Below are 26,458 nucleotides of genomic sequence, written 5' to 3'. Positions count from 1 at the left end.
ATAAAATTAGAATTAGTTTCAAAAACAAAATATTTTCTAATTTACGATATTAATCCTTATGTATATACTTCTTGAATATCATTCTTATGGAAACACTTTAGTAATTAAGGTAAAGATCTATCGATATTCGACGATAGTCAATTTTGAGCCATCGATAGTGTCGATAGTGCGATCTATTGTCGCCAATAATATCTATATTTGCAAAATTTTTGTCGTCTGACCTTTTGAAAAACTTCAAGACATGTGAAATTGTACTCTTTTTTTGTAGTTCTTCGCCTATCTGGTACTAAATCCTTTTCAAAGTCTATGCTGATGCAATCGCACCAATTAAGCTCAAAATTAGTAATAAAAGAGTTCGGACTCAGCTAAACTTGAATATAATTTATTCTAGGGAAGCTTTTATTTCGTTGTGCATACCCCTTTAATCATTGGGGTAGAAGGTATAGCAAAAAAAAAAAGTGTAGGAGTTCGCTTCGTCCTTTCTTACTGCTGCTTTGGGGTACGTTGACCGATGGCGATGGCGATGGTGATGACAGTGCCTGCTAATACGCTGTGCACGCAAATCGTCAACGCTGGCAGCTCGACCTCGAGTCGAAGACGAAGACGAAACTGAAGCTGAAGCTGATGCTTGGGCTTCAGTTGGATTATGAAATACCCTTTAGCATCGGGAATAATTCAATATTTATTAAGCATTTCTTTTTTTTCTTTCGTTTTTTTTTTTTTTTTTTGTTGGGGAGGTAACTTTTGTGCACTTGGGAATTTCAAAGCGAAATTCATGCCGTCTGTAAGACTGTTTGCCTTTTCCTTTACTGTTTTTGTCTGGATCACGACAAACCTGCGAATGCTCTAAGTCGACACACTTTGTGGTGTGTTGTGGCTTTTGCAGGGTATACGCAAGTGCGACGTGACTCGACAAAAGTGCGAAGATGCAAAGGAACCTTGGCCAAAAATTCAGTTCGGTTTGTTCGCTTGCCAAACTTTTCACAAAAGTTTTTCGCTTTTCGTTTCGGCACGCAAACATAAGATTTTTACACGCACACACACAATCTCGTATGTGTGTGTGTGTGTGTTTTATATGAAAAATTTTTGCGCGCTTGAAACCATTTCAAAACTGAATTAACTTTTGTTGCACTTTGGGCTCTGCTTTCGCTTTTGTGGCCGCCCCAAGCTCAAATCTCCATATGCCATTCGCGTAACAAAACTTTCATCCTCTTTTCTTTTCTCTTCTCTTCTTTTTTTTATGTTAATTCCAAAAACCGTCTTTCCAGCCTCAATCCCTCCTCCTTCACTCTTTACTTGCTTTTCTACAGTATAGTTCAATATGGGATCTGTGTCTGTGTAGCATTTCTCACATGCCACACATCCCCGAAAGTGGCCTCATGAGGTTTTTCTCGGCCTGCGCCCAACAATTAAACAACAACTCCAGAGATTTTCCCAACCACAAACACACACACACACACACACAGTTTGCAATCCTTTTTGATGAGAAATAGCCCAAAGTTTGGCATTCGATTTGCATTAAATGAATACATTAAACATTGAGGTTGCATTTTGCCTCTCGAATACGAATTTTTGTTGCTTGCTCGAAGAATCGATTAAAGAAGAAAAGTTCAGCAGCAAATCAGTTTCGATGTTGATTTCTACTTTGCTTTTACAATCTTTTAATTGTGATTATTTATTTTATGGCCCAGCGTTCGGGTTCTTATTGCTTTTAGCTCAAAATTTGGTATATTTTGTACTCTATGTGGTATATTTTAAATGTAGTATATCGATATACAGGTATTCATTAATTTGGTATATTTTTAAAAGATGGTTTTATGGAACACCCTAGGCTAGCTTTGCCTGATAATCTAGTATGTTTTCCACTCTTTGGTATATTTTTAATCTAGTATCGATATACCAAATAGACGCTTCGGTATATTTTGAAAATATGGTTTTATCGATAACTATGTATATAATATTACATATAAAATATACTCTAAGGTACCAAAAATACCAGATTTTCAGCCAAAGCTATAGATGAGGCTAAGAATCTGGTATTTTTGGTACCTTAGAGTATATTTTATAAGTAATATTATATACATAGTTATACCAAATATAATACTCAGTATAATTTTAGTATTTTTGGTATACTGATTTGGCATATTTAATTGAAAATTGATAACAAGTATGGTATATTTTGTACTCTGAGGCATGTTTCAGTATTTTTTTCGGTATATTAATTGGGTAACACACTCGACTGTAGCTTTCTAGTTTCTAGCTTTCTTTCGACTGTAGCTTTCTAGTATCTAGTATGTTTTCCACTCTTTGGTATATTTTGAATCGAGTATCGATATACCAAATAGACGCTTCGGTACATTTATGGGATATATAATAGTAACTTAGTATATTTTTAAAATATGGTTTTATCGAGCACACTCATCTGTAGCTTTGGCTGACAATCTGGTATTTTTTAGAGTATATTTTAAATGTAATATTATATAGTTATACCAAATATAACACTCAGTATAATTTTAGTATTTTTTGGTATACTGATTCGGCATATTTCATTGAAAATTGATAACAAGTATAGTATATTTTGTACTCTGAGGCATGTTTCAGAATTTTTTTTCGGTATATTAATTGGGTAACACACTCGACTGTAGCTTTCTTACTTGTTTTGTATTTGAATGTGAATTGAATTGTTATTTAATTGAATTTTTTATTATTTTATATAGTTATAATCTGAGTTATTTGATTTACTAAGTTTTTTACTCTTTTAATTGAGCTTATTACATTATTACAAGTTTTTAATTTACTATATCAACTTTACTTTGGTGGTCATTCAATATGAATTTGAAAATTGGAAATTCGAATAATTTGTTGGGAATAACGTTTACTTTAAAATGATGTGCTCAAAAATGTTGAATCATATTTGATTAAAGTAAATCGTTCAGTGATAATTAAAATTGGAATGCCACGTGCCTTGAACATCTAAGAAGAACATTCACATTCGCATCAATTTTGTGTGTAAAAAGCATACTTTTGGGGCAATTCAAAAGAAAAAGCCATGCTTTGCCTCCTCGCTCTCTGTGATCTAAAATTCATGCTAATGTGAAATTCTTAAGAAGCCTTTAAGGTAAAATATTTGACAAACTCTTTTCTTTTTTTTTTTTTTGCGTAAAAATATGTTAATTGTTGTGCTGGCCGGAAGCTATTTGTGTGCCTGCCTCGGTTGGCTTGGCTTGTGTTCAGTGTTCAGCTTGCAACAAGTGGCTGGAATGTTGCATGTTTATAAATCAAATTTGCAACGCTTGAAAGACGCTAGAGCTTCTCTCACTCACACTCTCTTTTGGTCTCTCGGTCTTGTTGGCGACGGTTGTTTTGCTTGCCAAATGGCCCAAAAATTAATCACAACACTCGCCTACAAAAGCTTTAAGCGACGTACATGTGTGTGTGCGTGTGTATTTACCACAAGGCGTGCCTTGTAAAGTGTGCGTAAGGGGAGGCGGAGAGGAAGGTGGGCGAGGGATTCTCTGGGAATCTGTATGGCCTTAGAGCGAGCAGCATTTTTACGCACGTTAATTCCATTAAAAGGCGCATTATGCCGCTGGTGTTTACGTGCCGCATGGGCGTGGCCTTGGAATTTATGTTGCATACTTTTTGGCGACGACAGAACTCACAAAGACACACACACACAAACTCACGTATTTGCAGTCTGCAAGCACACTAAGAAAAAGTATAGAGCAGATCAAAGTTCGACTGGATAAATCTCTTGCTTATTTAAATGAATGCGAACAAAGTTATATAGAATAGGAAATATGAAGAATGAATAAAATGAAGAATATAAAGGCTATAATAGCAAATAATATAAATATATTTATGTAAAAATGAGACTTAATTTGTATCTTAGTATTATATATCTTGTAGATTCTGAAATCTAGGAATAGATTTTGTCAAGCCAAACAGTGCGGTAAGAGGAATACTGACAAACTTCTGGAGAATATACTGAAATGTTTATTCGGTATATTAATATACCAAGTACTATCAAGTACTATCTCTTATAGTCTGTAATATAGGAACAGATTTAGTCAAGCAAAACAGTGCGGTAATATCATTAAGGTATACTGGAGAATATACTGAAATGTTTATTCGGTATATTAATATACCAAGTACTGTCATATATAATGATATCTCTTATAGTCTGAAATCTAGGAACAGATTTTGTCAAGCAAAACAGTGCGGTAATATCATTAAGGTATACTGGAGAATATACTGAAATGTTTATTCGGTATATTAAAATACCAAGTACTGTCAAAAATAATGCTATCTCTTATAGTCTGAAATATATGTAGGAACAGATTTTGTCAAGCAAAACAGTGCGGTAATATCATTAAGGTATACTGGAGAATATACTGAAATGTTTATTCGGTATATTAATATACCAAGTACTGTCAAATATTATGCTATCTCTTATAGTCTGAAATATATGTAGGAACAGATTTTGTCAAGCCAAACAGTGCGGTAATATCATTAAGGTATACTGGAGAATATACTGAAATGTTTATTCGGTATATTAATATACCAAGTACTGTCATATATAATGATATCTCTTATAGTCTGAAATCTAGGAACAGATTTTGTCAAGCCAAACAGTGCGGTAATATCATTAAGGTATACTGGAGAATATACTGAAATGTTTATTCGGTATATTAATATACCAAGTACTACCAAATATAATGATATCTCTTATAGTCTGTAATATGGGAACAGATTTTGTCAAGCAAAACAGTGCGGTAATACATTGAATTACTGCTGGAAAATATACCGAGACGTAGTTTGGTATATTGATATACCATTTTGTGATGGTTTTTCGATCAATCTTTTTACAATGTATGTAATTACTGTTGTTTTCTCCCAGTGTATGTGTGCAAATTTATGATGGCAAAGATTTTGCAAAAGCGACGCGCTTATCAATGGCTGGGCTGTCTGTCTGTTTGCCTGCCCGCCGTCCACCGTCCGCCCTTTGACTGACACTTTGGCTTTGGCTCTCGCGCCTTGCTACAAATTAATTAAAAATGTATGTGCCATGAAGTGAAGTGACCCAAATGCCATCACAGACATCGGCGCCGGCACAATGACGCGGCAAGAGTCTGATTTCATTGTCTCACCCCCCGCTTTCCGCTTTCCTCTCTCCGCCAATTGACCCAAAAAAAAAGCGAACGCATAAAATACGCACTTCTTGAGTGAAAAGTTCACTTTCCACACCCTGCTGAGATGACTGTCATAATTCTCAAACGGCAAACGTTGAACGTAGAACGTTGAAAAGTTGATTGCGCTTGTCCAGCAATTTGTTTAATTGTATGCTTCAATTTAATTGCACCGGGCGCTAATCAACAAATGCGTCAACTTCTGTCACTGCCTCTAATTACAGTGGCAACCAAGCAAACACATATACATATACATATACATATACATACATAAATAATTGTTGCAAGCAGAAACAAAAACTCCAACTCTGTTGCCTCACCTCACTTGCCAAAGAAGTTCTGATTGCCTTTTGCTGTCCCCGACTGTCCGACTATCTTTTTATACCCGCTACCCATAGGGCTGAAGGGTATTATAACTTTGTGTCGACAAATGTATGGAAGGTAGAAGGTAGAAGAAGGCATCTGCGACCCTATAAAGTATCAGTGATCAACGTCAAAAGTCGAGACGATCTAGTCATGTCCGTCTGTCCGTCTGTTCGTATGAACACCTAGATCTCAGAGACTATAAGAGATAGAGCTATAATTTTTTTTTCGACAGCATTTGCTATGTTTGCACGCAGATCAAGTTTGTTTCAAATTTTTGCCACGCCCACTTCCGCCCCCGCAATAAAAAAAAATTGAATAACAAGCGTAATTTTAAAGCTAGAGTTTTGGTATATACTATTATATAATTACTATAGTAGCTATGATTCCTGAAAATTTGGTTGCGATCAGATAAAAATTGTCGAAGTTATTAAATGCTTTTTGGTATATTTTTAGTATTTTTGCAGTATTTTTTGAGAAAAATACCACAAAATATATTTCTTTTATTCAAAATGGGTAGCGGGTATCTCACTGTCGAGCACACTCGACTGTAACTTTCTTACTTGTTCAAACTCAATGAGAGAAACTTGCAGAGTTGGGACGAGTTGGGACGAGTTGCAAGTACAGTTCAGCACAAAAGCTTGTGTTGTGTATGTGGGAATTAAGTGGGAATTACGAGACGGAAATCATTAAGTGTGTGTTGACTGCGGCGACAGTTGGGTCAAATGCTCGCGCTATATTGATTATAGGTTTTCCGGTCTCTGCGAAAGCAAACCAAAAATACATATCACTGCATTAAGTGAAGTTAGTTGTTTAGTTTGCCGCTGAAGTAAATATTAACTGTTAGTTGTGTGTGTGTTGATGGTAAACTTCAATGTTGAAAACTAAACGGCTTAGAACTTTCTGTGCGGTGTTTAAGTTTAAATACAAAGATGTGATTTTCGAAAATTGCAGCAATGTGTTCAATTTTTTTTTTTTTTAATAATGATTTTTACAATAATAAGGGTTTCTCTAGTTGAATTGAAATGCTATGATTAAGCGATTTCTAAGATCGTAACTGTATGATGTTTATCCTAAATAAGTATTTATCGGATGTCATTTTTTCGACAATTTTAAAAGTGCATTAAAATTGTTTTCGTTTTCAATTCGGTTTTGAAAAGTCCAAGCCGTAGAGTTTGTACTGATAATGATAATGATAATGATAATGTTAATGTTAATGTTAATGATAATGATAATGATAATGATAATGATAATGATAATGATAATGATAATGATAATGATAATGATAATGATAATGATAATGATAATGATAATGATAATGATAATGATAATGATAATGATAATGATAATGATAATGATAATGATAATGATAATGATAATGATAATGATAATGATAATGATAATGATAATGATAATGATAATGATAATGATAATGATAATGATAATGATAATGATAATGATAATGATAATGATAATGATAATGATAATGATAATGATAATGATAATGATAATGATAATGATAATGATAATGATAATGATAATGATAATGATAATGATAATGATAATGATAATGATAATGATAATGATAATGATAATGATAATGATAATGATAATGATAATGATAATGATAATGATAATGATAATGATAATGATAATGATAATGATAATGATAATGATAATGATAATGATAATGATAATGATAATGATAATGATAATGATAATGATAATGATAATGATAATGATAATGATAATGATAATGATAATGATAATGATAATGATAATGATAATGATAATGATAATGATAATGATGATAATGATAATGATAATGATAATGATAATGATAATGATAATGATAATGATAATGATAATGATAATGATAATGATAATGATAATGATAATGATAATGATAATGATAATGATAATGATAATGATAATGATAATGATAATGATAATGATAATGATAATGATAATGATAATGATAATGATAATGATAATGATAATGATAATCAAAGCAAAAATAAATATTAAAATAAACATATAATGAAACGTAATAGTAATCAAAATAATAATAACTGAATATTTCTGTTACAAGTTTACAAACTCAAACTGTTTTCTGCATCAGCTCATAATTTATTTACTTGACATTTACATTAAAAACTTAATTTTCTACCAATTTTTGTAGTACTATATTAAATTCAGCTTGCGCATATCACGCAAATCTCAAGCTGGCCGGCTGTTGAAGCATTGTCAAGCTAGAAACCTTGAGCAAGCTAATCCAAGCTATCAAAGTTGTTTCTTTCTCTTACTTTTTGCTGTTTTTTGTTTTTTACGCTCGCAACTATGCTTGAGAGTTCATCTCTCGACTGATGCTGAAATGATGACAATCTTGAAGTGGTTTTTCCAACTAGCGCGAAAGTGGCAGATGAAAATGGAGATGAAGTTGGCGTCGGAGTTGGAGTCGGAGTCGGAGTTGGAGTCGGAGTTAAAGTTAAAGTTGAAGATGGAGTTGGAGTTGGAGATTCAATTGAAAGTCGAGGCGAATAATGAAATTCTTTGGCTCTGGTTGCTCGCCAACAACAAATGCTTTGTCATTATTTATGCTCAATTAACTAAGGGGCCACGCCCCCGCCTGCTGCCTGCCGCCTGCCGCCTTATTGCTACTTATTTGCAACTTGGACATTAAGCGCAAATTGAAAGTGGATGAGAAAACGCAAGGGAAGCGAGAGAGATGCTTCCTAAAAAATGCAATTCACTGCACTCGGTGGCAATCTGTTGGCATTGTCTGCAAGTCATGCCACTTGCCACATGCCACTCGAAGCTTCAAAACTGCCGCTGACTGCCAGTCACGAGCCATTAAGCAGCCATTGTTTTGGCTCGCAATGAGAACAAAGAAACAGAAGAAGAAGAAGAAAACGTCAATGGGTTAGGGACGTCAGCTTAAAGTTCGCTCTCCAGCACGCTGTCAACGTTACACGCTTAATTTACAGCTCAAAATGTTGGCATTCGCTCATACACTTGCAAGCAGAAGTTTGCCATTCTTTTCGGTCATTAGTTGGTAATTTATCAAAGTCATGAATTCATATTTAAATGTCTTCTTGCCTGCCTCCGCCTCCGCTTTTGCTATTCATCTCTTGCTCTTGCTCTCGCTTTTTAAAACTCAACTGCAATTTGCAGATGCAAAAGTTTTCATTCCATTCCATTTTCTTGCGGTAGCTGTCAGAAAAGCAAATGCCGCAGTCGACAGCGACAGCGACAAAAATGGCGAGCGAATGAATGCGAAAGATAGACCAAGAGAGAGAGAGAGAAGGAGGGAAAAAGAGAGGGGAGCAAACGAATGAGATTATGAAATGCTTACCAAATTTTTGGTTGCTTTTCAATTAGCAAATTTGTTGCTTGACTGCAAAATACGCATAAGTTTCCCCTCTTCAAATGCACTGACAAAATATTTGCGTGATTTAAAACACAAATAAAAACAAATCTAAAAAGATGAGTAAAAATAAATTAGAGTAAAAGTAAACAAATCTAACGATGTGAACAAATATAAATTAGAATCAAAGAAATCAAATAAATAAAAATAAATTTTCATAAATATATAACACTTTTAATTTAAAATAATAACAATGAAAAAAAGAAAAGTAAATCATTTCATATAAATAAATTGTAGTTCATAATAAAAAATAATTCAATATTATGTGTATAAATAAAAATGTTAAGCGTAAAGGCAAAAATAATATAAAAGTTAATAAATTATTTAGATGTCATCTTCAAATTAATAATACAATATATCCAAGAGAACTAGTAAAGTAAAATAAATGAAAAGTTACAAATTTATATAATGTTTAATTCCAGCAACAATATATTCTCTTTTCAAATTAAATTCTTATTGTATATTAATTCATACATTACAAAACAAGTAAGAAAGCTTTAATAACTTCGACAATTTTCATTTGATCGCAACCAGGAATCATAACTACTATAGTAATTATTATATATACCAAAATTCGCTAGCTTTAAAATTACGCTTGCTATTCGATTTTTTTGATTTGCGGGGGGCAGAAGTGGGCGTGGCAAAAATTTTGAAACAAACTTGATCTGCGTGCAAACATAACAAATGCTGTCGAAAAAAAATTATAGCTCTATCTCTTATAGTCTCTGAGATCCAGTGTTTCATATGGACAGACGGACAGACAGACAGACACACAGACGGACATGGCTACATCGTCTCGGCTGTTGATCCTGATCAAGAATATATATACTTTATAGGGTCGGAGATGCCTCCTTCTACCTGTTACATACATTTGTCGACACAAAGTTATAATACCCTTCTACCCTATGGGTAGCGGTTGTAATAAGTACTATATATAGAAATCTGTAATTAAGCATACTAGAAACTTGCGGGCAGATATTGAGATAAGAGTCGCAATCAAAAAGCCATCCAATGAAAGTCAAAAGCCATCAAAACGGCAAACGATGAGCAAATAAAAAGCCAAGATGCAGTAGCTGACGTTGCCATAAATGATTTCGACTTGCAATTCAGGGCAACACGACTCGGCTCAGTCTATCTCTTTCTCTCTCTCTCTCTCTCTCTCTCTCTCTCTCTCTCTCTCTCTCTCTTCTGCTGCCTGCGTTTGTAATTTGTGTCGTTCACTTTACAAGCTAAAGAGCCCAAAACCTTCCGCTTTGCCTCTTCGCAGCAGTTGGGCAGCTGCTTTTGCCTCGCCTTGCACTTGACAATGCAATTTTATGGCTCTGCTTCTACTTTGCTGCTTTCCCCCCTCCCTTCTCAACTGACATTCATTGCATAAGTTTTTCTGCTCTTCTTGTGCTCCACATTTTAATTTTTTTTCTGTGTTTTCTGTATAGAGTGCATCAATTAGACTTAAGAAGCAAAACGTTTTTCACTGTTTGCCTGAACAGGACAACAGCAGCTGCAACAGTCAGCTAATTTAGCCACAGTTCACCTCAGGTGAAACACCTGAAAAAAACATAAAGAAAGAAAGAGGGAAACCAAAAACCAAAAGCCACACAGACAATGACAGAGAAGAGAAAGCGAAAGCGAAAAAAAAAACGAGATGCAGTGAGAGAAAAGAAAATGGAGAATATGAGATAAGAAACAGGTTTTGCAGCACAGTCTGTAATTAACTTGTTGATTGCACTGCTCAAGCTATCAAATTTCATGTGTGTGTGTGTGTGTGTGTGCTGTCTCTCTCTTTCTCTCTCCCACACAATGCGTCGTATACGTGATATTTTATATAGCACATTTATCACAATCCATTTACGATATGCAATTTAATATAAAGTTGTTATCTATTCATTGCGTATACTTACTGTCTTTGCCATGCAATTTGAAACGAAATTACGCATACGCAGTGTGGTGCAAGATTTTTGTAATACTTTCACTGCTAATTGTCTTTCGGTGATTACATTTTTATATTTTACTTACATTTTCTTCTTTACATTAACTATGTTGCTCAGCGGAATGTAAATTTACATTATTTAGTGTTATTGAATTTACAAATATTACGCATACGCAGTATAAATTCCTCTATTTATAAGTTGTATTTATTTTTGTTTTGTTTTTTTCTACGAATATTTTGATATTTTCTATAATTTTGTTGTTAAACCTCCACATTATATTTGAGTTATAATTTCCAAATATTACGCATACGCAGTGTTGTGCAAAATTTGGTATAAATTCCCCTTGACATATATTTGTTTATTGTGCGCTACAAAATTTTGTTTTCTTACTTGGTATACTTTTATATTTTCAATAATTTTGTGGTCAAAACGTTATAATTTGCAAATGTTACGCATACGCAGTGTTAGACAAACGTTTTATATAAACACTACAGTTTATCAGTTTATTTTGTGCTTCATATTTTTGTTGTATATTTTCATATTTACAATACATTTGTTGGAGAAAACCCAGAACATTTAATTTCCAAATATTGCGCATACGCAGTGTGATGCACAATTCGGAATAAATTATACTATTTATCAATTTATTCTGTGCTTTATATGATTTTTTTCTTTCTACTACTACTTCTACTTTCAACTATAAGTTTTGATATATTTTTGTATTTTTGCGGTATATTTTTGGTAAATTGTGCAAGAGTACTCTATCGATATGCGAATATAACCTTTGGAATATTTTAGTATTTTTTGGTATATTTTTGGTATATTGTACAATAGTACTCTATCGATATGCGAATATAACCTTTGAAATATTTTAGTATTTTTTTTGGTATATTTTTGGTATATTGTACAATAGTACTCTATCGATATACGAATATAACCTTTGGAATATTTGAGTATTTTTGCGGTATATATTTTTATATATTGTTCGAATATGGTTTTATTAAAAATGTTTTTCCCTGATTGCAAATGTAAAAAAAATTACGCATACGCAGTGTTGTACAAAACTTGTATGTGTTTATTATTCGTTTTTTTTTTATTTATTTTCATTGCATTTATGATTTGTAATAATTTGTCAGAACACAAAACTAAAGCAATTTCGCTTCCATTGCAATAAACTTCAGAAGTTGAAGCAATAAACGTCTGCAGAGTTAACCCCCAAAGGCAGTTTACTGCAAATGAATTTGAGTTGTATTTGATTTGTGGTGAATTTGCATGTGGCAATCGAGTGAAATGCGAAAGCCAGGCAGTCAGCTGCCGGGGGAGGGGAGGGGAGGAGTTTGATAAACCAAAATCAGAGCTCTGTGTGCTGTGTGCTGTGCACAAAAGACCACAAATTGAAATTTGGTTAATGCATTTGCGTTAAATGCCGCAGAATGCAAATCAATTCAGTCGACTGCTGTCCACATACACACACATATCTTCTAACTCCCCGCCTCTCCTCCTGTCCTCCTCTCGACAATTTGAGCCACCGCAGTGCACATTTTGTGGTTGGCCAGATGAGACCAAAACTGTGGACAGCAGTGAAAGAGAGATGGACAAATTTGTGTATTTTTTTTTTTTGCTTTTTTTTGTTCTTTTGGTCGACACACGCTCATTAATTTGCATAACGGTACAAGCTAATGGGAGTATGGGTAATATACAGCAGAGAGTGATGATAAAACTGAATGCCAAAGGAGGCGACCAACAAAATCAAGAGCAAGAGCAGCAGCAACAGCAGCCGTCGACAGTTTGTCGAGCGACTCAATTACAAGCGGAAATGAGTTTCTAATACAAGCAAATTGATGCCACACACAAACCAATATACACACACACACACATGCACAAACACACACATAAACACACACACACGAACAAAGCAAGGCGGCGCCAGGAAAAGCGCAAAAATTTGCTTGTTGAGTTGATGAATGGCTGTTGATGGGTTTTGCTCTAGGGTTAGGCGATAGAGAGAGAGAGAGAGAGAAGGAAAGAGACAGTAAGAGAAAGAGTGTGAGGGAAATGTGAGAAGGGCGCAGATGTAGGCGTGACAGCCTGTTTTCAGTGTCATGGCAATCAAGTAGCTATATTAATAATAATCACATGTGCGTGTATTACTCGCTCCCTCTCTCTCTCTCTCTCTCTCTTCTTCTCTCTCTATCTGTGTTTGTGTGTGTCTCACATTTAACGCTCGACACCGGAAATCATAATTAAATGAATCAGGCAAGCGGAAACACATTATGAGTATGTGAAAACGCTTTCCTCATCACGCTCTCTCCTCTTTCTCTCTCTGGGAAATGTCATTCAAAGCTGCTTTGCAAAAAAAAAAAAAGAAAACCTTTCCTCCACTCACTTCAATTAGCATGTGACTGAAAGAGAGAGAGAGAGTGAGAGCGAGCGGAACGGAAAATTGACTGTGACTAAAATTGTGAGCTTTGAAAACGTTTTTGAATATGCATCGCAATGCTTAGCTTACCCACTTTTCTTCGTACTTAATGGCAGTTCAATTTTGTACTGTAAGCGAAAAGTTTCGGCAAAAAGTTAACAATACTATTTTGTCATAAAGTATGATTTGCTTTGCGATAAAGCAGCGTTAAATAGACCTTTGCTTTGTTTAAATACTAAGAAACTTTTGCACAACTTCGTTTGCATTGTTCTAGGAATGATATTGTTTGAGAAGAGTTCTTTTAAGTTGGTTTATAAAGCAAACAAATTTAGTTTGACAATATTTTCTTCTTTATGTGTTTTTTTTTTTTTTTTTTTGTAATAGAAATATATATGAATCGGGTTCATGTTAGTAACGCTCTAAATATAGTACAATTTAAATATACCAAATATAACATTCGGTATATTTTTAGTATTTTTCTGGTATATTTATATGGTATTGTTAAATATACCGCTCTGAATATAGTACAATTTAAATATACCAAATATAACATTCGGTATATTTTTAGTATTTTTCTGGTATATTTATGTGGTATTGTTAAATATACCGCTCTGAATATGGTACACTTTAAATATACCAAATATAACATTCGGTATATTTTTAGTATTTTTCTGGTGTATTTTTGTGGTATTGTCAAATATACCGCTCTGAATATAGTACAATATCAATATATAGCCTTTGATATAATTTTAGTATTTTTGTGGTTTATTAATTTGTTATATTCTAAGAATATTACGGGTCTCACTGTATATTTCCTTCTTGTAATATTTATATTAGCCTAAATAAAATTTGCATTTGTTTTTTGTGCTTGCAGAACCTTCGCCACTGTACGATAACAATCACTATCATGAGGAATGTCTGCGCTGCAATTCGTGTGGTCTCAATTTGACTGGTCCAAACCAGAAACGCGCCCGAAGGTTCAAGGTATGCGCCACAATACAAAACGTTTATACACACACACACACACACAGAGAAAAAAAATGTGCGGCAACTCGAAGCTCATTTTGGATGCATTTGCTCATTTTGTGCAGGTCATAAAATGAACTCATTACGCATGAAATATGATTTCAGGCAAACGCACACGCACACACACGCATGCATACACAATGTGAGTAAAGTCAATTTGCGTTGCATACTTTTGTGCGCTGGCCAGATGAGCTGAGCTGTTCAGTTGAAGACTGAATGAATGGAGGAAGCCTGCAAAAAGAATTCGCTCGTTTCGCACTGATGCAAAAATAAACTAAATAAATCATTTAACACACACACACACACATCTGTCCCTTTCTCACTCTCACTCTCAATCTCATGAATTGTTTTGTTTCCCTGCAGAATCAAATACTGTGCGATCTGCACTTTGCCGACGTGGCCCTAATGGAGTGCTCCGATTTTATGCAACAGCTGCGCAGCTTCAAGCCACAATCGCTGGGCTGTGCGGTTGCCAGGCGCAAAAGCTCAACGACATTAATATTTCCACTGCCGCCGCAAGCTTGTTCAGGTATGTACTCCGTCAGTCAGTCACTCAGTCACTCAGTCTTGCTTTTGTTACAACATTTTCTTTCTCTACGCTGTAAACGCCAAATTGAGCCCAACAGCAACGCAGTGCGAAACATTCTCGGTAGCATTTCTCTTTTTTTTTTTTGACACGCTGTCCATTGGGTAAAAGGGTATTATAACAGGCAGAAGGAGTCATCTCCAAACCCATAAAGTATATAGTATATATTCCTGATCAGCGTAAATAGCCAAGACGATATAGCCAAGTCCGTCTGTTCACCTAATGTAATCGGGTCTAAGTTGCTTTGTTAACAGTTAACAGTCTGAACGATATTGATATATGATATACCAAGTATATATATATATATATATATATTCGGTATATTTTTAGTATACTAATTTGGTGTATTTGATGAAATATACTGCACTGAATAGTATCGATATATCAAATATAGCCTTCGATATATTAATTTGGTATATATCAATATATTTTTAGTATTTTTGTTATATGTTAATCTTGTATCCATTAAAAAATATACCGCACTAAATGTAGTATAATATCGATATACCAAGTGTAGGCTTCGGTATATTTTTGAGATCTATTTGTAGTGTTTTTATGAAATATACTGCACTGAATAGTATCGATATATCATATATGTATAGCCTTCGGTATACTTTTAGTGTTTTTGGTATATATTAATTTGGTATATATCGATATATTAGTATTTTTGTTATATGTTAATCTTGTATTCAATAAAAAATATACCGCACTGAATGTAGTATAATATCGATATACCAAGTGTAGGCTTCGGTATATTTTTAGTAGTATACTAATTTGGTGTATTTGATGAAATATACTGCACTGAATAGTATCGATATATCATATACAGCCTTCGGTATACTTTTAGTATTTTTGGTATATATTAATTTGGTATATATCGATATACTATAAAATATAGCATTTGGTATATTTTTAGTATTTTTGTTGTATGTTAATTTCATATACATTAAAATATATACCGCACTGAATGTAGTGTAATATCGATATATGTACCAAGTATAAGATTCGGTATATTTTTGGTATTTTTGAGGTATATTTGTAGTGTATTTATGAAATATACTGCACTGAATGTGGTATATCGATATACCAAATATAGCCTTTGGCATATTTTTAGTATTATTGTGGTATATATTAATTTGGTATATTTTAAGAAATATACTGTACTGAATGTATAACAATATCGATATACCAGATATAGCTTTATGTACATATATATATTAATTTTGCTTTTATACGCTGTGGATAGCGTGTACCTGACAGTCGATCACGCTCAACTTCAGCATTCTTACTTCCCTTTTTTTTTTGTTTTCTATCCTGAAACAAAACATATATACGATACTCATACTCTCAGAGTGGGGGAGCATATGTGCTGCCTACTGCCCTTTGTAACTGCATCAATTTGGTTTGGCTAATTGAGAACACGAAGTTTACACGCTTCGCTCTTTTTCTTTCTCTCAAATGTTGAATGTTTTAAAGAAGGGGGGAAATGTGCAACAGCTGTTGCTTTAAAATTGCATTATGCTTGTGATTGAGTTGAGCCTGAATCGCTATTATCTAGTTTATTGATGCTTTCACTGCTGCCAGCTGCAGTTTTATATACCCTGTAGCCAGTAAAGTAAAAGTCGAAAAGTCCTTTGATGTATTCACAGCTCTTTGATGTATTCACAGCGCCATTGATTTTAATTTGAAAGTGCATATATATAAATGCTATATCTTCCATTGCTTACTTAGCCAAATAGAGATTTCTTTTAAGCAACAGATATTATTGTCTTTAAAAAAATCAAAAACAGAATCGTAATTATATACAATTCTATATCGAGTTACTCTCTTGTATTTCTATCTTCTTTGTTTTTTTTTGTCGACATTCTTAAATGGAGAAGGTGATATCTTCTATCTTCACGGCAATCGAATTCATTTTGGACCTGAAAAGAACATTATTTATACCTCACTTAAAAGAAAAAAAGAGTATTCACAAGCCGAGCAAATGTTTTGATTTTGTTTTTATGAGTTTTGTGTGGGGATGTGTGAAGCTGCCGGCGCCATCATTATAATTCAAATGAGATTTGCGCGCCTAGCAATCTGCAAACACGCACACACACACGCACACAGAGAGACAGAAACAGAGAGAAATATGTAGGCAAACATGTAGTAGGTCAGAAAAGGGGAAACGAAGAGAAATAGCGTTTAAAAATGCGAGTGTGTGCGAGAGAAGGCGAGTCCACACAAGTTGGAGAATGTTTGGCATTTTGCACAATAAAGTTGTTCAAACATATTTGACGTTCGTATCGCACACACACACACATCTACACACACACACACACACACATATGCTTATGGCAATGTGAGATAGAGCCGCCATTTTTTCGCTGACATAAACTTTCAATTCAGTTTTCATTTCATTTCAGTTTATTTCATTTTTTCTCTTCTTTTTCTGCCTTGTCTTTTGCATTTAATTAAAACTGACAAAAAAGAAAAAACCAAAACGACAATAATAAGGAAAATCTACAAATTGCAACGAAATATTAAATATCCTACAAAAAGCTAGTCTATCGATCAAACTTTAGTTGAAAATTCGTCACTGGGTATAGAAAGGCAAACATTTAGCTGTCAATTTTCATTTTTGCCTTTTGCCAAAAGAGTAACTTTTTTGTGAGCATGGCTGTCGCATTTGTAACTGCTTTTAAATCGCCTTTCAACGTACATTGACTGACACAACTTGAGGCGAAGTTCATTAACTGGATTTTTATGACGAAACTTTTTCGCTCTTTATTTCACACAATTCGCAATTCGTTTGCCATTCATTTTAATTATAATTTTCCCGAGTCATAAGAAAAACAGCAGAGAGAGACAGCATCGAAATGTAATTGAAAGTCAGTTTTCAAGCCGCATGTGAAATCCACGCAATAATAATCCAATTATTTGCAGCAGCATTTTCTCAATTGATTCGCAACACTCTTCAATTAAAATATATAGAGTATAAAATGCATAGTTAAAGTGCTCTCGAAAGCTGAAAAGCTTTGTTGATTTTGAGAGTTATCTAAAACGGTTTCAAGATAACTTTTCTAAAAACAATAAAAGTTGTTCGAATTAAGATTTAAACTCAAACTTGAGTGCAATAAAGTTTCAGAAAAATTCAAGCTACAAACAAATCTTTTCTATAAACAATCAATTCAGTTTTTCGAATAAAGAGTTAAAAATAATCTTAATGTAGAAAATTCCAAACTTTAATACATTTTGCAACATTTCAGCGAATCAATTTAATTGTGTGAATTAAAACATTAAAACTCTTAATAAATTTGTGCAAAAATTGTACATGCTTCAATTAAATGTTTGTCGAGTGTCTCTCAAGCACTTTGCTTGGGGCTCATCTGCGTAGTCAAGTGACACTTGTAGTTTGCTCATGTCACTGAGGAGTGTGACAACAAATTAGAATTTCACACTGAACTAATAAGTTCCACGCACTCGAAACTTGTTGCAAATATGCTGAGTAAATGTAAAAGCAAGCGTGGGCGAGCTCGACTTTGAGATACTTATTTTTGGTTTGTTTAGTTTAGTTAGTCAAAAAAGAGGGATTCAATTACAAAGTAAGATTAATACAATAGATAGCATAAAGAATATATAATATATTAGTTTGCTAATAAAGTAATTCAAATCTTAAGATAATTGTTATAAGAAATAATAGAAAATATGATGTATATATTTTATCTAAACGAAAGTAATTAAAGTACCTATCATTTTAATTGATTAAACACATTAATAGAAGTGCAAAGAAAAACATTTTTTGAGTAAAATATGCAACAAACCCATCAAATGGAAAGCAACTGGGAGCAACCAGTCACAGGTTTTCTGTGTTTCAAGCGAAATTTTATGTGAATTTTATATTTATACCCATAGGTATTTTTCTAGTACTTGATAGTATATGGTATTTTAATATACCACGGCTAAATGCTTTGATTGCTTCGAATTTTTCGTCATATTCATTCGGTATATTTTAAGTATAGTACTATATCAATATACCAAATATATCTTTAAGTATATTTTAGTATTTTTGTGATACATATTTATTTGGTATATTGTAAATGCAGTACTATATCAATATACCAAATATACCATGCAGTATATTTTAGTATTTTTGTGATATATATTTATTTGGCATATTGTAAATGTTGTACTATATCAATATACCAAATATATCATTCAGTATATTTTAGTATTTTTGTGATATATATTTATTTGGTATATTGTACTGAATGGTATATTTGGTATATTTATATAGATGCTGTACTATATCAATATACCAAATATACAATTCAGTACAATATACCAAATAAATATATACCATTCAGTATATATTAGTATTTTTGTGATATTTTAAATACAAATATATACCGAATATAGCCATTAGTATATTTAAGTATGTTTGTGGTATATTATTTTGGTATATTTTATGAATAATACTGCACTTTATATTCAAAATGGCTAGCGTGTTTCTCACAGTCGAGTGTACTCGACTTTCTTTCTTTCTTACAAGTTTTTCGCTGTCAGTCAGTCAGTCATGCTCTATTATGCGCTGCGTGTCCGGGTATAAAAACTGTTGCATGTTCAAGTGCATTATGCTTGATGTCATCTGTCTGTGTCTCTGTGTCACTTAGCATTGTCAGTTGCAGCTGTCTGTCGACATTGTACTTGTTGTTGCTGCTCTCTAATTCATTGCATACTTATTTGTGCTCTACGCTAGGCTATGTCAACTTTAGCCTGGCGAAGGGGAAGGGCAAGCGGGAGGGGTTGGGTTAGGTTGGGATGCATTAAGTGTGCTTGTGTAAAGTGATTTGATGCGTGTCACATTCAAGTGCAAGTGCTGCTTAGAAACTTGCCTCACATACATACAAATTTGTATGCAGCAGCACTTCAGTGCCAAAAGGGAGCAACTGGCAACTGGCACGCACAACACACACACACCCACACACACACACTCGTGCCACACGCACATGCATTGTCAACAAAAATGATGAGGCAAACTTTTGTTGCCTCCTGACACAACTCGCTGCTCTTTGCTCTTTGCTCTCAAGCTGCTCATTCTTCACCTTCTTCACCTTCACGAAGCATGCTTTAAGAGACGGACTTGCAACGCACTTGCAACATATTGTCAGCTGCGCTCAAAGTAGTTTCGCAACTGCGTCTAAAGTTTCTATTTTGCTTTCACATTTACATTTTGATGGACTTGGACCAAATGTAAATCAAACTTGGCCCATTGCTGACTACCATACAGCAAAGATATTCTTGTTATTTTAGTTTTCTATGATTTTGTTCCCTTTTTATTTTACCAACGATTTGATTTTTTTTGAAGAACTTTGTTTTTGGTTTGCTATTTGTTACTTTTCTTCTTCTCTTCCAAACGCCTTCAAGTAAAGAGCTTTATGATATTAGTAATCGTGGCTTAAAATCGAACTCGATAATTTCGGTTTCGGTTTGGGTTTGGTTTTCCTCATTTTGCTTGGATTGTTGATCACTACCGGTGGGATAGATGGATATTATAATTGTTTGCCTGCAGCAAATCGATATACCAAATATAGTGTTTGGTATATTTTTTCACTTTTTCGGTTTATTTTTCTTCAGGAAGTGTATGGATATACCAAATATAGCAGTTGGTATATTTCTTGGGATCGGTTCGTATATATATAATAATAGTAATAATAGTATAATTTATTAATAGTATAATTTAGTATTTTTAGGAATTGTCTGTAATAGTATCGATAAATAGCATCGATATACCAAATATAGTGTTTGGTATATTTTTACACTTTTTCGGTTTATTTTTCTTCAGGAAGTGTGTGGATATACCAAATATAGCAGTTGGTATATATCTTGGGATCGGTTCGTATATTTTTTTGGTATATTTATTCGGTATATATTAAGAATAATACCGTTATCCGGTAGGAAAATGTATAATAATAGTAATAAAAGTATAATTTAATAATAGTATGATTTAGTATTTTTTGAGTATAAAAGTATTATTATTGTCAGCCTTCAGGAATTGTCTGTAATAGTAATAGTACATCGATATACCAAATATAGCGTTTGGTATAATTTTGGTATTTTTTGGTTTATTTTAGTAATATCCTATATATTAATTTGTAGTATAATAACGTTAAACCAAATATAGCCTTCGATGTATTTTCAGTATTTTTGGTTATATTAATTTGGTATACATTGAAAATTTCTAGCAACTATCTCACACTTTCTTTCTTCTTACGTTTTTATGCGCAGTTTAAGCATTTGGGTTAAATTTGCAATACTTCAAATGCTTGTTTTGTTTGTTTGTAAAAACGTTTGATTGTTAAGGTACCACTTTTGAATAGTCCAGCTTCTGGAGTTAAAAACAAATTTATATCCTAAATGATTTTCCGTCACACCTTGGCTATCGAGCTAATATTTGACTCGTTGGCAGCTGTTGCTATTAGCCCTGTAAAGATAACAGCTAAATTTGGCAGTGACTTTGGCTTAAAGAGAGAGAGAGCGCATAAGCAAGAAAGGAGGCAAGCCGACTAAACAAACAAGCAAAGCAAACGTGGCGGGACAATGGCACAGCGCACAGCTCATAAAATAGATGAAATTATACAGTAAATAAATCATTTAGAATGCTGATCCATGTTACGCATACGCCACGTAGTCGCAAGCAGCAAGAAACACGTTTAGAGCAAAAATCGCAAAGGGGCAAAAATGAGAAAAAATGAGAGAGTAGAATATAGAGTTATAAACACGTATTACTTATATGCCCCCAAATAGATACGACGCGACTCTGAGAAGCGGAGCAAAGCCCAGACACACACACATGTCTATACTTAGTGTGTGTGGGTACGTGACAATTAAATTTATGAAACTCGAAACTCTATGGCCGACAAAGACCCGAAAGGCCAAAACACACACACAGACATTGCGAAAAGCAGTCGAGAGTTCAGAAGTCGCAGCAAATGGGCGCGTGACTGCTGCCAAGATACGACTAAACTTGCCCCATTAGCCAAAGTCAAAGCCAAACCGAAAGCGAAAGCCAAATATGAGGTAAGGATCAAGTCGTGAACATGAGAAATAAACCAACCAAAACAGCTGTCAAATGGAGTTGAAATATAATTTTTGGAATACTTGTATTGTATGGAACAGCGTCGCTTTCTTCACTTGGAATTTTCTTGGAATTCAATTTAGCAATTAAATCAATGAAAACAAGTTAGATGGCTACAGTTGAGTGTGCTCGACTGTGAGATACTACTACCGCTACTCATTTCCAATTCAAACCAAGCAGTGCGGTATTATCGTTAAAATATACTACAAAGAAGACTTTATTTGGCATATCGAATTCTACTTTTAACAAACAGTGCGGATTATCTATCGTAAACCAAAATACAAAAATGTTCAACTACTGTGCAGTATTAACGCAGAAAAAATACTAGAATATACCAAATCTAATAAGAAAACTACAGTTGAGTGTGTGCGACTTTAAGATACGCGGTACTCATTTTCAATTCAAGCAAAACAGTGCGGAATTACCCTTGAAATATATAAAAAAAAAAATACTTTATTTGGCACATCGATATTCTACTCTTAATAAACAGTGCGGTATTATCGTAAACAATATACCAAAATACCAAAATGTTCAACTACTGTGCAGTATTAACGCAGAAAAAATACTAGAATATACCAAATCTAATAAGAAAACTACAGTTGAGTGTGTATGACTTTAAGATACGCGCTACTCATTTCCAATTTCCAATTCAAGCAAAACAGTGCGGAATTACCGTTGAAATATACCAAAAAATCCTGAAATATACCAAATCAAGTAAGATACGCGCAACTCATTTTCAATTAAAACAATACAGTGTGGTATTATTCTTAAAACATACCAAAGTAATATACCTAAATAATGCCAAAAATATACTGTACCCTATATGTGTGGTATATCGGTATACTACCACACTCACTTTATTCTTAAAACATACCAAAGTAATATACCTAAATAATACCAAAAAATATACTGTACTCTATATGTGTGGTATTTCGGTATACTACCACACTCAATATGTTCCATAAAATAGCAAGTGTTGGTGTCCAAAAATAAAATTAAACAGTTGCTACTCTAAAATATGAAATAATAATGAATTCCATTCATGCCCTTGATGATTGTAATTATCAACTAACAGCTACCCTATAGCGCTGTCATTGTCATTGTCATTGTCATTGTCATTGGCTCTGTCTGCACGTTATTGATCGCATTATTCTGGCCACCTGCAAAAGCATTTACATTTTAATATGCATTATTAGCTAAATAATTGCTTGCGAGCACAACTACCTTCTGGCATTTTGCCAAAAAAAAACTCCCACTTCTCCATCGCAATCTAGTATTTTTGACCCACCCGATTTTTTCGTGTGGTGCGCTGTCACTTTGCCATTTAGCAATTGTTTTCATACCACGCCCCGCTGTCATTTTGCCCATAATAAATTCAAAAGCAGCAGCAACGACAACAGACAAAACAAAACAAGACAAACTCAGCGCACTCAGCTTGCCAAAAATGTGACACGAACACGAATATTTAATGCCCTTCAAATATTTGATATTTTAATCGAATTACAACAGCATTATTACGAGTATTTTTGCTCACTTTGCTGTTGATATTTGTCCTTTGATTTCGCTGTCAGTTGATGTCTTGCTGCACATCTCATCAATCATTTAGTTAATCTCTCTCCCTTGTTTTGTCTATGGCAATAGATTAACAACTATCTTTTGTATTGGCTTTTACATAACATAAATTGTGGCATTTAAAGAAACTGTTAATCATGTTTCCAACTCTCAATGCTTTATATTATATCTTTATTATATATAAGCATCAACAAATTTATTAATCGATTATTGAAACATTTGGTTAATTGAGACTGACAAATTGTTGCTTGCAATTAATTGAAGAAAAATAAAAATAATCGATTAATCAAATGATTTTTTGTATTTGCTTTATACAATCTTCAAATGTTCTACTCACATTTTTCTTGGCTTTCTTTATATTTTTGTATTTTGTTTGCAGTTAGGTCCCATTATTTCTCCATTTATTTTACGCTTTTGCTTAATACATATTTCAATTTGAATTATAAAAAATAGGGAAAACTTTTTAAAATCAGTTGCAATCAATACTTTTTAGCTTTTGCCCAAAATAGATTTTCTTATCGTATTCAAAACTAAAATTTTTGATTTATATTATATCTGGAATTTTATCTCATCTTCATAGGAAAAAATTAGGAAAAATTTTCATCAGTTCAATATATTTCTTACATTTTTTTTTTTTGTTAAGTATTGCTTTCTGTCATATTTTTCTTTTGTTTTTCATTATTATTTTCTTATATTATATATCTAAAGTTGTCTCATTTTCATAGGAAGAAATTAGTTAAGGTTTTCATCAGTTCAATATATTCTACATTTTGTTGTAGTTTGAAATGTTTTTTATATATATATTTTAGCTGCAGTTTTGTATAATTTTTATTTAATATTAAGGATTAGCCACTTAGTTCGTAATCATAGAGATATCTTAGTGTTTTACAACGCTGCCCAAGAAGTGTTATGAACCTATGTGGGATTAGGCAACAAAAGAAACACAGCAGCGAAGAGAAAATCACAACAATGAAAAGAAAAGCAAAAGCAAAGAAAGAAGGAACAAAAAAAAATGAAAAATAAATTATTTTGGCCCTCGCTTCTTCGTCGTCCATTTGTCAGCTGTGTGTTCTATTTGTTTGTGACGCTTCTTTAGCTCTGTCTCTCTGTCTCTGCCTCCTCTCAAACATTTCTCCAGCTTGATGAGATAAGATGTTGTGTGGGGAAAGGGGAGGGGAGGGGAGGGGGTGTCTATTTTAATATTTTAATACATTATGGCACGCATTTTGTCTCATTATTTGCGACACGAAGCGAAATTTGTGTTTGTGAAAAATGATTTTAATATTGCTCGCAACGTTGCGCAGATTTTCTTTTCATAAATCGACTTCGAGTCTTTATCTGTTTTTTTTTTTTCTTTCTTGTTGTTCTCGTATTTATTTATAGGCCTCGCCCTGCACTCCAGGCAATTAATTAATTGCCTTTGCTTTTGTCTCTCATTTCTGACCAAATTCTGATTTGTTCCTTCTTCCTTCTGTGTGGAAAGAGAAATGAAACCGATGTAGAGAAAATACCAAAAAAACATTGCATACTAATTGCATGTTGTAAAACTCTGGCTCGACATTTATACATTTTTGTTCATCAAACTCGTTTCAGTTCAGGCAGTTCAATTTTAATTAGTTTGCTTTGGCAACAATGCCTTAAAGTCTCAATTCGATGAAGAACTTAAGCTCTTTGCAAAGCAGAAAATGCAAGTCAAAAGAAAATCAAGAGGAAATATTGGGGGCAAAAAATGGAAAAAGCAGGAAAAAATGGTCAAAAGCCTGTTAAAAGTGAGACAGCACAACTACGCGATACCCTGCAAAAGGCTTTATTAGGTTATCTTATTATAAAAAATTATAGAAAATCAACAAAATGTTCAACTGCTGATGGCTTTTTACAATCACTTGAAGAAGGGTTTGCAAATTTCTGCCGTGTTAAAATTACCACGAACACAAAGAACTTTCTCGCCCTCTCTCTCTCGCTCTCTCTATAGCTTGGGGCATTCAACACGGCGCTGCACATTTTTAATTTGAGTGGCATCCGAGTGCGTGTCGCATTTGCCATGCAATACCTGTGTACTTACATATATAGTATGCATGCTGCATCTCTATGAATTGCAAATGTGATACCGAACTTTTTCATTGGCATTTTGTGAAATTTGTTGGCCATAAAAAGGCTTCTCTTTAGAGTTGACTTGGTATATTTTGTATGTTGTAGTATATCAATATACCATGACTGTGGTATATTTTGATATATGGTATGCTTTGTATGTAGTTTTTGATATATTTTTAAAAATACTACTCTACTAGTCTTCTCTTATTTGTCTCGTTGAGTAATTAAAATCGTATGTGGTATATTTTGTTTATAATAGTATATACCAAATATACCAATTACAGCCTTTTTCAAGAATAATACTTTATTGTTCTTCTTTTATTTGTCTCATTGAGTAACTAAAATCGTATGTGGTATATTTTGTATGTTGTAGTATATCAATATACCATGCCTCTGGTATATTTTGATATATGGTATGCTTTGTATGTAGTTTTTGGTATATTTTACAAAAATACTACTCTACTAGTCTTCTCTTATTTGTCTCTTTGAGTAACTAAAATCGTATGTGGCATCCATTCAATATGTTCTCGATTAGAAGTTGATTTTGCTTAATTTGAAATTTATGGCAAAAAAAAAAGTTTGTAGACTGATTTTGTAACTTTGGCATGTTTATAAATAGTTGCTCAACTTTTCTAAATGGTTTAACCTCAACAGCCACTTGAAGTGCAAATAAATAAATTATTTGCGACGAGCAAAAGATATCTCTGTTGCGCCCACAATTTTGTTGTAACTGCATT

At 33.5% G+C, this 26,458-nt stretch overlaps 1 protein-coding gene across 1 annotated transcript in view; it reads left to right on the top strand.

Annotated features, from left to right (window-relative positions):
• Nucleotides 1-26,458, top strand: part of LOC117565236 (uncharacterized) — a 102,704-nt gene that overhangs the window by 22,396 nt on the left and 53,850 nt on the right. Inside the window, 2 exon segments of the mRNA XM_052006625.1 lie at nt 14,204-14,313; nt 14,719-14,884. Of these exon segments, the coding sequence (XP_051862585.1) occupies nt 14,204-14,313; nt 14,719-14,884 (276 nt within the window).

The sequence above is a fragment of the Drosophila albomicans genome, chromosome X, assembly GCF_009650485.2.
Source record: "Drosophila albomicans strain 15112-1751.03 chromosome X, ASM965048v2, whole genome shotgun sequence".
NCBI classification, from domain to species: Eukaryota; Metazoa; Arthropoda; class Insecta; order Diptera; family Drosophilidae; genus Drosophila; species Drosophila albomicans.
This window is presented reverse-complemented; position numbering and strand designations above follow the sequence as displayed.